Raw genomic sequence first — 13925 nt, 5'->3', positions numbered from 1 at the left:
GTCTCAGTATAAGGCAGCTTCCTATGTTCTGTGTACCTATATTCACTGAGAAGTAGATACAACTTGTGATATATAGCAGGACAAGCCTGAAGGTGTATGAGCTTACAGTGACTTTTGCAATGTTTCACTTGGAGCTATTAAGTATTAGCCAGTGTGGCAGCAACTCTGCTGTGTTTTCTCACCTTGTCAGCAAAGCCATTTGGCATGTACGTTGATGTGTTTACATTTGGGTTAGACAATTGGGCTGTGTTCCGAGAGTTGGATACTGGCCCACACCTTCCTGAAATTCCTTCTCCAGTCACACCACGCCTGCATCTGTACAACTGACATGAATTCTCATAGGAGAAAGTTCTGCCAGAATTTGCTGCAGGTGAACTGAAGAGTGTGCTATGTTCATTTTCACAGGAGATACCAAGGACTGCTTTGCACATGAATGTGCAGCACTTGATGCCTCATCACTTGATTAGTCAGCACTTCTCAGGTGAACACGTGAACTGGAATCAGCTGAAAAGCAAGCCCTGCCTTTTCCAACGTGCTGCCTTCCATAGGTTTTGGACTACAACTCCCATCATCCCTGATCATTGGCCATGCTGGCTGGAGCTGATGGGAGTGGTAGTCCAAAATGTATGGAAGGCACCAGTTTGAGGTCTGTGGCGTTCAGTAGTGACAGCTTCTTCACACATGCACCTTGCCACTTGAACTTACGAATATGCCTGTGTGAATCAGTCCTATGAACACTGTTTGGTCTTGCCTTTTTTTTTAAAATGCAACATGAAATATGTGTGGATGTATACCACAAGCAGGATGTCTGTGTCATATTCACTTTAGCTCTTTTCAAAACTACTGTCTGTTTCCAATGGAAATATCCAGCCCCACTGCATTTCACTTAAGTAGTACTCTAAGTATCTATGGGATAATTCTGGAGCTCCTGGTTTGAGGATAATGGATGAAGTCCACAGTCCTGAGCGTGCTTTCCTGAGAGTATGCATAATTGTTCACAATGAGACTTCCATGCGTAGGACTGTGGTGTAAGCTTTTGTGGGATCTCACTTGTCTAGGCATTCATGGGCATGAAAACATATCCTATTCCCTTACCTTACAACTATATCTTGCCCAGTGTGTGACATGCAGCTTTTCTGTTTTAAGAGAAAGCAAAAACATGTTTGTATTTTTATGTTATTGTACATCGCCTAGAGTGGCCATTAATTCGGCCAGATAGGCAACTCAAAAATAAAATCTTATTATTATTATTATTATTATTATTATTATTATTATTATTATTATTATTATTATTATTATTATTATTATTATTATGTTTTCTGCTGGTTGATTATTTTTTGAATCATGCATGACTTAGAAATGATCCAAACCAAGAAGCTTAGTTCTGTATTTTTTAAAAAAAATTATTTGAACAAAAGAGTACATTGCTGTCTTTTTTTAAATAAAGCTGTAATTTTCATGTTTTCTATAAGTATAATTATACAAGACAAGCAAAGGAAGGCTATAAGAAGCAAATAGCTAAAGCTATAAAAATGAATAATAGCTTTTTAAAGTTTGTTTATTTCATATATTTATAGACCGCTTAATACCAAAACAGTCTCTGAGCGGTTTAAAATATATACGTTAAATACCTCAGAAACAGAAAAGTAGCAGGGAGGCTAGATGACTTAATGTGTAAACAATAAATATCTGGAAAAGAGATGTGAAGATCCGGGGAGGGGGCGGGAAATGGTAAATGGGGGGGGATTTTTTTTGTGGCCCTTCAAATCTGTAGTGTGGAAGAGAAGCATTTTTAAGGGTGTTGTGACCATGAACTAGGCCGCTCTCTTGTCTTGCATGGATTGTATGGGCTGATTCACATCACACTGCCTCCAAACGGTAATCCTGGGAATCTCAAAGATGGAGTGTGAGCATTTGTGTGCTCTGCATGCAGTTGCCTCCATCAATATGAACCACCACAATCTCTCTCGACATCTGTCCAGAATCTGTAATCCGATCCTAATACATCCCTACCTTATAGGGTTGTTGTTGTACAGAACTCATCTATGTAAATATAGAACAAGAAGTATTCTTCTTCCTCTTCTTTTCTGTACAGGAAGGAGCAGAAGAGGATTTTCTCAGTTACCCATCTACAAGTTTGCCAGACTTAATTAGCACCTGCTCTGCTCAAGATAAAGCTCCCTGGACTGACAATAAAGAAAATGAAGAGCCTGAAGGGGATGACAAAAGAAAGACTCTGGTGCCAGAAGTCCTGGAACCTGTAAGTATGGCCTTGGAGATATTGTTGTGAACATAGCTCCATTAGCAAGCTGCTTGTCTCCTTCAGCAACCATGGCTACTGCTTTGGAAATGTGACATGATACAACTTCCATTCCCAATACGAAAACATTATCATTACAGCATCAGAATATCACAGCATTCAGGATATCACACTAGGAGTTTATTTGGACTGAGAGCATAGAATCATACAGTTGGAAGGGACCTTGGAGCTCATCCAGACCAACCCTCTTGCTCAGTGCAGGATCTGCAATCCAGGATGCAATTACCAGTAAAGGAAGAGCCTACCACCTCCTGAGGCTGCCTTTTCCAATGTCGGTCAGCTCTGTCCGTTATGAAGTTTCTTCTAACATTTCTCTTAAATCTGCTTCCCTGTAATCTCCATCCATTGGTTCTGTTCCTGCTCTCTGGATGAACAGAGAATAAGCGTAGAGAGATACTTACTGTTGACCTGGATCCAATGTGTTTCCACCTCTCTTTTCTGAAAACGGGGGCACACAAAGCTAGTCATACTCCACCCTTTTTTTTACTCTAAAACCCTGGGTGGATCAGCTTGAGTGCATTTTTTTTAATTCAGTTTCTGGCAGATTTCACAAATGATTAGTAGATCAACCCTTGGCCCTCCAGATGTGGCCAGTGGAACCACTTTGCTGCAGGCTCAGGCAGAGACAGTGATTGGCCCAAGACTTTGCTGTGGGTGGTCCTGAAAGGTCTGATGTCAGCAGTGAGGAAGGGAGGCGTGGCCCACAGAGGGCAGAGTCACTTCAAAATGCAGCCAGAAAACCATTCACACTTTTTTTATGTGACCCTTGTGCCCACAGCCTAAATCTACTCCATATTCTCTGTGACAGACCTTTAGATATATGTCTTGTCGTCCCCAACTCCCTGCCCCTTACTCATAAGAAATAGTGTGCATCTGAGCACATGTTTAGCCCAGGAATTAATTTACAGTAAGACTGGGGAGGGCAGCTATGAGAGAAGTAGAAAAGGTCCTCAAATGAAAGATGTATCACTGAACACTAAAGTCAGGATCATTCAGACCATGGTATTTCTGATCTCTATGTATGGATGTGAAAGTTGGACAGTGAAAAAAGCGGATAAGAGAAAAATCAACTCATTTGAAATGTGGTGTTGGAGGAGAGCTTTGCAGATATCATGGACTGTGAAAAAGACAAATAATTGGGTGTTAGAACAAATTAAACCAGAACTATCACTAGAAGCTAAAATGATGAAGCTGAGGTTATCATACTTTGGAGACATCATGAGAAGACATGATTCACTAGAAAAGACAATAATTCTGGGAAAACAGAAGGGAGTAGAAAAAAAGGAAGGCCAAAGAAGAGATGGATTGATTCCATAAAGGAAGCCACAGATCTAAACTTACAAGATCTGAACAGGGTGGTTCATGACAGATGCTCTTGGAGGTCACTGATTCATAGGGTCACTATAAGTCATAATCGACCTGAAGGCACATAACAACAACAAAACCAGAACTGAGCTCACAGTTCTTTCACATAAAAATCCCCTCCTAGATTGTCCCCAAACTTCATTTCAGCAGCTTAATCTGGTGTGTGTGTGTGTACATGCATGCTTGCACACACTACTTGTTGTTTTTGTTATTATTGACCAAATGGGAGGCAAAAAGCCCTGTCAATCTATGACAAATCACCTAGTCATTTACCAAGAGATCCTGATTTGCATTCTACCCGCCCCTGCCCTAGAGACTCCTCACCGTCATGACTCTCTTGAGTTGTTGAGATAGGTGCCTCCAGACAGCCAGTATTTTGCAGGAGAGGTTCAAGCGCATACAGGAACGTTACGTTTATGCAGTTAAAGTGGGTTCAAATGTCACCCTACTAAAACAAATCCACTTTTTTCAAAAATGATTTTTTTTTGTGGTTTGGAAAGTGAAGGAGAAATGCATTGAAAAAGTGTGGGATGAACAGATTAATGGGATGACATTTATAACACTCTGCAAGCAAACCAAGACGGTTGCTCGTTGTCATATAACCTCCCCACAAATAAATCAGAACAAATGCTCATTAAAGACCGGAAGTGGCCTAACCACCACATTATGCAAATAAATCAGGATGACAGGTCATCTGGTGGAGCCTGGTACTATCCATCCTGGAGGCCCCTCCCCATTCATTTCATTGGGGCATGCATGATTTTGCCCTTCTCTACTCCTTTCCTGGATTTGCTACTTCCTCCTTTCTCTTCTCGAGTTGAAGCAGGCTTCTTCTTGCTATGTGGCCTTTGTTACACTGTTGCTTCCCCTGAATTAATTAGGCTGAGGAAGAGATCCAAATATCAGCCGAACAAGATTTCTAAGCACAAAGACTGTAGGATAATTGTATAAACAGCATGGGCATAAAAATAGTAAAGATTTTATTCCTGCTTGATAATAACCATATGGATTAACCAGTACTGCGGCTTGAAAGTAATGTCTGATAGGAAAGCCCCATGAAAAACAACAAGCCCCATTTTTGTTTGTTGCAATGGGGAGGGCTGCAAATGGTACAAGAAGGCTGTTTCCTGCAGGTGCTGAAATGTCCAATATATGTGTGTAATCTAACACCCTTTTAAAATAATAACCATCTGTTTGTAGGGAGGGAATAGAGTTTCTGGAAGTTTTACAGTGTTGCAAAATCTTTGGCTCTGTACAAAAATCTGTTTAAGTTATGCACACACAAAAATGCTCCTTCAGCTGAATGGACTCCTTATTTGCACATTCTTGATAACTGCTATATATTTTAAAAGCCTATCTTGCTGGCCACCCATTCCGTTGTAGAGTGTAGGGTCAGGACTCCCCTACCTGGCACCAAAGTGTGTCTCATCCAGCTCTTTTGCAACAGAGAGCTGCAGCCATTGTGGCTGTCGCCAGAGAAGGTGACATTTCAAGTTTGGGGAAGAGGAGGGGCGTAAGAGAGAGAGAGAGAGAGAGAGAGAGAGAGAGAGAGAGTATCTGTGTGTGCCTCTGTGTGTAGGATCCTCAGCAGGGATTAATGTCCTGGTCTTGGATATTTTCAGTTACAAGTAAGTAATGGCTTCAGTTCAACTGAGGGCTGTATGCAGTGGTGACTTGTGCCCCTTGAGACTAATAGGGCAAAAAACAGGGAGATCAACACTAGGTGGAGCCAGAGGCAATGACAGCTAGAGCCAACTCATTCTAGTTCCTCCCCCATCCTCCTCCCTGTTGGGTTCTACAAGGGCCAACACTGACTCAGGAGGAGGGAGTTGACATCCAGTGCCACCCTCTGCATTGGTTGTAAGTAAGAAGGCAGCAAGTGAGGGCTGGCTGAAGGCAAATGGAGGTTGCTGGGGCAGTGTCCCATTCATCTCATTTATCAGTGTCCACTGTCTGCATGCATGTGTAAATACATCTCCAATGTGTCTCCCTAGCTGGATAAAGAAACACAGACAGGTCCTGCATATGCACCCGCATTCTCTGGTCTAGTAACCAGGGCTGCATGCACAGCCCTTTTAAAGAACTTGAAATACCACCAGTCCATCTTATGGAAGGGGGAAGAGCTAGATTCCTCCTCCTGCATTTTGTCCCCTCTGCCAAGCAGCCAATTGGCAGGAGTTTAGCTCCTTTAAAAGGGCTACCCACATCACTTGCATTTATACGTGTGCCCTTGTTTTTATCATTGTAAGCATTATCTTAGCTAAATTTCATCTACTTGTAAGGTTTTATCATGTCATCCGAAAGCACTGGAGGTTTGCATGTGGGATTTGCAAGGTTTTTTCATTTTGCTCCTAGCCAGCCAGCTATCCTGAGAGATCAGTTGTGATCTACTTGTAAGGTTTTACCATCATAAGCATTAACTTAGTTAATTGTGATCTACTTCTAATGAACTTAGCTGAAAGAAGAGCAAATACATGCTATTCTTTTCCCTTCCTTTTCCTCTCTTTTATATCGCATCATTTATTTAATTGTAAGCTTTCAGGTGGGCCCATGGCTATATCTTTTAAGTTGCGTACAGCATATGGTTGTTGAAGGCCCTCTTAAAACAAATAATAACATATTCTGAGTAATACCATGCTATTATGTTATAGGGAATGCTGTAACTTCTCTTCTCATGGGTATCTTAACTTGGCCACTTATCCTGAATGTTAGGGCTAGTTCACACGGTGACTCACTGTGAGATTGGTGCTACTTGCATCCCTGTTTAATTCACAGGGTTCACATGATGTTGCAGGCAAGGTGAAGGTATGACGCTACTTTCCCCTTTAAATCCTTATTAAACCAATCCGCTGTAAATGCGAAAAGTGAAGGAAAAACCACCTTCACTTGGCTGCGTTCCTGCATGTAGGTGCTTTGCTCTGATGTTTTTTGCTGGGCGGGTGGATCGTCACTTTCAGATACTCCCCTTTCTCTGCCCACTAAACTCTTCATGAATTCCATTTTGTTTCCGTCGGCTTAACCAGCCTCTTCCAACTGACTGCTCCTGAACTACTGCAGCCCTCCTTGCTTTCTCCCCTTTCTCCCCCAGTAAACTGCCTTCCTTCACTCCTGTTCTTTCTTTCTTTCTTTCTTTCTTTCTTTCTTTCTTTCTTTCTTTCTTTCTTTCTTTCTTTCTTTCTTTCTTTCTTTCTTTCTTTCTTTCTTTCTTAAAATTTTGGCATGGTTCAAACTCTTTCCACCCAAACTCCGTCGGGCTTTGCAAAAGTGAAGCTGAACTACCCCCAGGACTTTCCCACACAGCGCCACCGATCTGCAGAAAGGAAGGGAATGTTGGGCTGCGAAGTGCGTGGCAGCGGCAGTGGCATCTATGCCCTGGTGCGATAGAAACGGAGCAGCCCAGAGTACATAGCAAGTTCTGCTGAAATCACTTTTATGATCCAGGCTAACAACTTTGGCAGCTGCACACAAGGCACTGCTTTTCCCTTCCAGTTTGCTGCACACCACCCCAGTGGAGGGGGAAAGGAGCAACTCCAGGGTATCCTGAGCCACCTCCACTTCACCCCAAAACCACAACGTTCCCTAGCCCCAGACCATTCCTTAAGGGTTCCCCCCCCTTGCTCACATGCACATGCGGTTGTCCTGCAAGAATTTTTTCTCTCCTAAGAAAGTTCCTTCATAAGACTCACAGGCGATCCTGAAATTCTTGCAAAGCAAGATCAGGGTCTGTATTAAGAAATGAGTGACAGTTCTTGACAAGGATGTAACCCCCCAGACAACGTTTTATCCACCAATTATTATCAGTGATGTGACAGGAGGCACAGTCACACACACACACACATAACCTGTCTCCGACTAGCTAATTTTTTTTAAAAAAAGGAAGAAAGGGTTTTACTAGGAATAGGAGGGGGTATATTAATTAATTAATTTATATCCTGCCCTTCCTCCCAGCAGGAGCCCAGGGCAGCAGTCATGTCGGTGTCATATCACTTTCACGCTGAGGCGCTCTCTTGGCTTCAACCTTGAAGCCCTAACAGTCATGAGGATTGCAAATTGTTTTTTCAAGGCAAGGGGGGAAATTTACTCTGAACAAAAGGGACTTTGGAGAAATGGGGGGCATATAACCCCACTTCTTTTCAACTGCCAAACTTCCGGAAGCAGTTGGGGGCAGGAGGTAGCTCAAGTACTGCGCAGGTGAAGAATGTTTGCATATGCTCAGTAACTGAGCAACCAGTGAAGTACACATGTAAAATTAGAGGGTGGGGGCAAAAGGAAACAGCAATACTAAACCTTTCAAGAGGAACGCTGACTAGTGCGAATGGAAAACAGCGGATTGGAAGGTAGGAAGTGTGAACCTTGCAAATCTATCGCAATGGCAAAAGCTGCGTCTTTAATATGAAGTTTACCTCCCGTGTGAATCAGCCATTAATGTATCAAGGTCAGATAGGAATGCAGGGGTGCCCATCTACCTCCCTGTGAAGGAGCTGAGACTGGTTTTCTGCCTAGGAGGAGATGTGCCAAGAGAGCTGCCTTGAAGGCCTTTTAAAGTGTAGCTAATTACTTACAAGCAAGCCTGGATATTGACTTCCGGGAAGGGTGACTTAGCCTGTGCCTGCTTTTGAGACGGGCTCCTGCCTCAAAAGAAGCTTATTCAGATATATCAGTCAGTTTTTTCTTTTTTTTTTTGACTGATTAAACTTCTCCCGGGTAGGGAGAAACGAAGAGATTAACCTCAAAGCCTATTTTTGTTGGGACGACCAGATCTCATTAATTTATGGGACGAGGTCCAGCCGACGAAGGTGGGATGGATTTTCAACAGCAAGCTCTATCTGTTAAAGCGAACGTTCACCTTATCTTCTAAGAGAGAACGCATTAACAGGCAAGCACCCTTCTTTCTATATTTTTCTTTTACTTGACTTAAATTGTTGCTGTTTAAAAGAGATTTGCCAGATTGATCGGTTTTTGACATTTCACTGGGGAGCCGTAACTTCTCTCTGCTACGCACTAATTAATAGCTTATCTCTGTTTTTGTTGCAAAAAGCTGTCCTGGATTTGCATTCTAAAGATACACACAGAAGAGGGATTTCTATTCCAGATTTTTATTTTGAAAAATATTATACTGTTTTGAGACTACTCTCTTTTTGGTCTATTTTATTTTGACGAATCTGTTTCCTGACGATTGCCATTAATTGTTTCGATCCTGGGAACTGCATTTTGTTTACTTAACTATTGGAGAGATAAGGCTGTTTGCTCTGTTTATACTGTGATGTCACCAAGTTTGGAGTATTAACCCAATTGTTGCTGAAATAAGAAGTGGTTTTCCTATATTTTTCTTTTAAAATGGCAATTAAGAAAGTGGCTGAGAATCTGGAAATAACTATGTTTCAGAAAATAATGGATGAGATTGAGATAACGAAAATTGAATTGAGTAAAATGAAGCAGGAGATTAAAGATATAAGGGTCCCTGTGAGAGAGGTGACCCTGGAAGGGGTCCCTGTGAGAGAGGAGACCCCGGAGATTGGAACAGGGGTCCCTGTGAGAGAGGAGACCCTGGAGACTGGAATAGGGGTCCCTGTGAGAGAGGAGATCCCGGAGATTGGAACAAACGTGGAACAGGAACAAGATTTGGAGTCTATGGACTTTAGAAATAAAATCTATTGTTTGGAACTCAATGTTATCTCTGAAGAAATTAATGAAGATTCTAGAGATAAAGTTATCAATGGCATGGATTATCTTCTGGACTGGAATGATGTGATGGAGCCCAATATAGAGAAAATCTATGGAATTAACTGCAGCCATGTGACAATGGAAAAACTTTTAAGAGATGACCCAGTGTATTTTGAAAAAAAGAACAGAGATATGATTTTACAGCAGTATTTCAGCAACCTATTCAGAATGGATGGCAAGAAAATATTTGGGATAGAGGTAATTCCCATCAGACTCTTACTATATGACTATGGCTTTGACAGCAAGATTATTATGGAATACTGATAATGGAAGATTGGATATTGAAATTACTGGACTTAACAAGACTACTGAAGATGGAAGATGGAAAATGGAACTAATAGAGATAATAGAACAATGGCTACTGAAATTACTGAACCTAACAGATTCTGATGTGATGGATTAATTGAAATGTTTATTTTGACTATGGTTATGACAATAAGATTATCATAATTAGTAATGAGATGGATTAATCGATATGCTTATCTGGAAAAAAAAAAATTGATAGATATATTTCTTAAAGAATTGAAGTCTCTCTTTGACTTTTTGTGGAAAGAATAAAGTAACGTTTATGAGATTTGATGATTAAGTAAGATAACTACTGGAGGAAAGTGATTTTATAATATGACTTAAGAGACAGGATTGCTATATATTATAGACTTATAACTGATTTGATCTTTGACAAATGGGAAGTCAATATTTTACTCTTTATTTTTTATTTATTTTTTTTTTTCTTTTTTTCTTTTTGTTTAGCTATTTTTGATTTTGTTTTTTGTCTTTGAATGTTTTATGATTTTGTCTTGTATGTTTTATGAAAATTTGAATAAAAATTATTGGAAAAAAAAAAAAAACAAGCAAGCCTGGATATTAAGCCAAACTTAAGTCATGGTTTCATATCAAGACTTGTTAAGAAGTCATTAACCATAGTTTCTGGGTTCACGCATAATGGGAAGCTATGGTTAAGAGTTGGATCCTGGCTTGTTCTGCCATTCACGCAAGGGGAGGACCAAAGTAAAAAGACTGCCCATGGGGGTATGCTGCTTGTGCCTATTCCAGTTATTTACAGAGCAATCCTAAGTATAGAAAACCAGTGTAACCTACGCAGGCATAAATTATATCTGTTTAAGTTACCCCCTATTCCAAACTCCATTCAGGAGGAATTTGGAGGAATTTGACATAAACCACTCTTTCTGCCAGCTAAATTCTACTGGGTTTGCTAGATGATATGACCAAGCTGAAAGGGGTTTGGAATGGGTGTAAGTCTCTCCTTGTCCTGTCCCACCCATACCGCCCCCCTTTTTGGGTCCCACCAGTGGACCCCCTACTGAGCCAGGGCGAGGGACTAATGTTGGGGTATATGCAGCTCAGCCAAGGTGAGGGACTTACTGGCATAGGCTCAGCTAAGCTCCGGCTGAACTGAGAAAGCCCCAAATCCATCCACCAAATCCAGTCTCTCATCCCAGCAGATCTTGGGTTTGGATTCTGCTGTAAGCCAGGATTTTTGGCTTAGTGCTACATCTGAACATGGCCTTTGAGCTAGCTGGCAATAAGCAGCCTAGAAGGCTGCAAGGCTGGCCTGTGGATTGCAGGAGACTGGTGCTGCTTCGGGATTATTGCCCTTCTTTGTGCCTGGCTATTTCCACTTGCTCTTTCAGTACACTTGGAACCACAGAGATATTACAGAAGCACCACAAGCTTCTGTCATTACAAGGAAATTAACCCAGTGAATATTGCTCTGGAATGTCACCTTCGCTCATGGAAGGAGGCAGCATGAAACACTGCACAGATTTCAGATGTGCTGACCCCTTCTGCAGCACTGATTTTTGGAAAGCAGATTCTGTGCGATCCAATAATTTTAAGCAGTGGCGGCTGGTGGGTCCATGTCAGGGGGCAGTGGAATCCACTCCGGGTTTTAGTCCAAACTTGCAGGGAGCTCCTTGAAAGTTTGGACTAAAACCTGGAGCAGATTCTACTGCCCCACTGAGCCACTAGCAGCCATTGATTCTAACCCAAATTGCAGTCAGTTTCCACTCTAGGAGGTATACAAATTGCTTGGAGACAGACAGCAGTTCAATGGAGATATTACTCTTCTGGCTTATTTAAGTTCTTTGCCTGTTGTAGTAACCAAGTTTCATAGCTGCAGTTTAAAAGGGAAAGACTTTTTTATTACAAAGGCAAAAAGCACAGCTGGTATAACATTGAAATCTACACAAAAATAGACCAAACCAATAAAATTTGGGCTGGAAGATGAAGAACAAGAAAATGGAAATGGATTGCCTTCAAGTTGATCCCGACTTATGGCTACCCTATGAATAGGGTGTTCACGGTAAGCGGTATTCAGAGGGGGGTTACCATTGCCTCCCTCTGAGGCTAGTCCTCCGCAGCTGGCTAGGGCCTGCTCAGCTTGCCACAGCTGCAGAAGCCAGCCCTTTCCCTGTCCGTAACTGCCAGCTGGGGGGCAACTGGGCTCCTTGGGGCTATGCAGCTTGCCCACGGATGCACAGGTGGCAGGGCACGTAACCCCTGAGCCACTTGCTGTGGGGTGATCTTTAGCTGGCTCTTGACACCCAGGAGACAGGAGCAGGGATTTGAACTCACAGACCCTGGACTCCCAGCCAGGCTCTCCTTCCCACTGTGCCATACCAGCTGTTTGAAGAACGAGAACACAGTACAAAAAATTATTGCAGAACTGAGACAATCAAAATGATCTGTATAATGGTCTCATATTTGTGTTTATCTATCTCTTCCCCTTCAACCTTGGCTAGCGAGTTTAAAAATAAATAATAATGAGGAGGAGGATGCGGATGCATGTAATTCTGATATTTCTGTCTTTAAAACTGACATTCTAAAGTATTACAGATAAGTGAAGGAAGGAAGATAAAATGACTTTTTCTGCAGAGGTTTGTGCGTAGCTTCACTGTCGTACTGGAACGTTTCCTGTGTCATTAAGCTTTTAAAATTCCTAACACTTTCACTCTGTTGGTAGATAATTCCTGCTTAGAGTACAGCTGAAACGCAGCACTAATGTCCCAACCCAGAGCCTAAGGCATGTGAAAGTGTTGTTGCACTCAGGTCCTGCTTGCAGGCTTCCCATAGACATCTGGTTGGCCACTGGGAGAACAGGATGCTGAACTAAATAGGCCGTTGGCCTGATCCTGCAGACTCTTCTTATGTTCTTATGAATGATCTAGGGCAGCTCTGCCCCCCGGCTTGCTTTGCTCACCAACTCCCACCCCCAAATACACACACATCCCAAGCATCCCCAAACACACACACACACCAGGCACCCCCAAACGCACGCATGCACACCCACAGAGGGAGTCACTAACACATACCGAGGACTGGTGGGTTGGTTTGGATGATGTCTGTGAATACACTCAAAGACTATAATTCTGTATCTGTAGGGGTAAAGTTTGCAGTAAAAAGGACTGTTGAAGTGGTCGATCCAGTTTCTTTGTTAAGCTAATAGGTCCTGCCAAATCTGTTGAGTGCCCCATTAACATGTCTGAGGATTTGGTCAAGGGCAGATGTGGCCATAGGAATGAGGGTAACCCTCACTCCGCACCGGGTTGGGACAGAAGGTAGGTTTGGCATTTTGGTCTGAGGGGCTGAATCTAAAGCTATGGCTTTGGGAAGCCTCCCATAGAAGCCTACCTGGGAAGCAAGATCTGTTGGGGTGCTGTTGCTGTCAGCCCTTCCATCTTACACTCACGTTGTATACATCTGAAATAAAACCATATATCATAAAGACATCACAGGATCCACTCACCTTCATTAGAATCCTGGGTAAGCGTTGGAACCCCTGGATCCCTCTCACTGCTTGGATACTGAGGCGTGTGGAACAATATTTAAATACTATTTTCTCACAAAATACACATTTCCTAAATGTATTTTCTCTCCAAGTGCACATTCTTTGAGCCAACAACTTCATTGCAAAAATTCGGAAAAGTACAATATCCAAAAGGTAACTGCGTTCCGATCCGCACATTTGTCTAGGAGGTGTGGATCTGGTCATCAATCCTGATTTTTGACAAGATCACACCACTGAAATAGCCTTAAAAATTAAATAAATAAATCTGGGGCAGTATCCAAGAAAGCAGTTCAGTTAGCACAAGGACTTTTGCCTGTGCAGTTAACTTTCCCCCCCCCTTTCCCCCCATGCACTTCCTAAATCTGTTCTAGGGATTTCCCCAACCTTCTGGAGCAGATTCGTGGAAGGCATGGGGACTTGTTGGCTCAAGCAAGGCTTAGCTTTTGCTGAAACAGAAGGATTTTGCTGCATACTCCTTCCTGTCCAGGGGATTCCAGGGGTCAGTCTGCATGGGTAGAGCCAGTACAGGGTCTGAGGGTACTTCAGTTAGAAGTTGTCACTTGCAGTTCAAAGGCTTACCATACAGGGAAGCTGTACACAGATGCAGCCATCCCTAACGGGGCTGGATGTTTTGTTCAAGATTTGAGTATGGGTGTCCATGTTTTTGTCTAGGCATTGGTATGCATGCATGTGTACATACGCACACCC

General features: G+C 42.4%; 1 protein-coding gene across 8 annotated transcripts in view; it reads left to right on the top strand.

Moving 5' to 3' along the window:
- Positions 1–13925, top strand: part of PDZD2 (PDZ domain containing 2) — a 355202-nt gene that overhangs the window by 262414 nt on the left and 78863 nt on the right. For all 8 annotated transcript variants that reach the window (XM_061615769.1, XM_061615750.1, XM_061615759.1 and 5 more), the window contains one exon: positions 2096–2260. In XM_061615769.1, the coding sequence (XP_061471753.1) occupies positions 2096–2260 (165 nt within the window). The remainder of the gene's footprint in view (positions 1–2095; positions 2261–13925) is intronic.

Source organism: Rhineura floridana, chromosome 1 (genome assembly GCF_030035675.1).
Source record: "Rhineura floridana isolate rRhiFlo1 chromosome 1, rRhiFlo1.hap2, whole genome shotgun sequence".
Lineage (NCBI taxonomy): Eukaryota > Metazoa > Chordata > Lepidosauria > Squamata > Rhineuridae > Rhineura > Rhineura floridana.
This window is presented reverse-complemented; position numbering and strand designations above follow the sequence as displayed.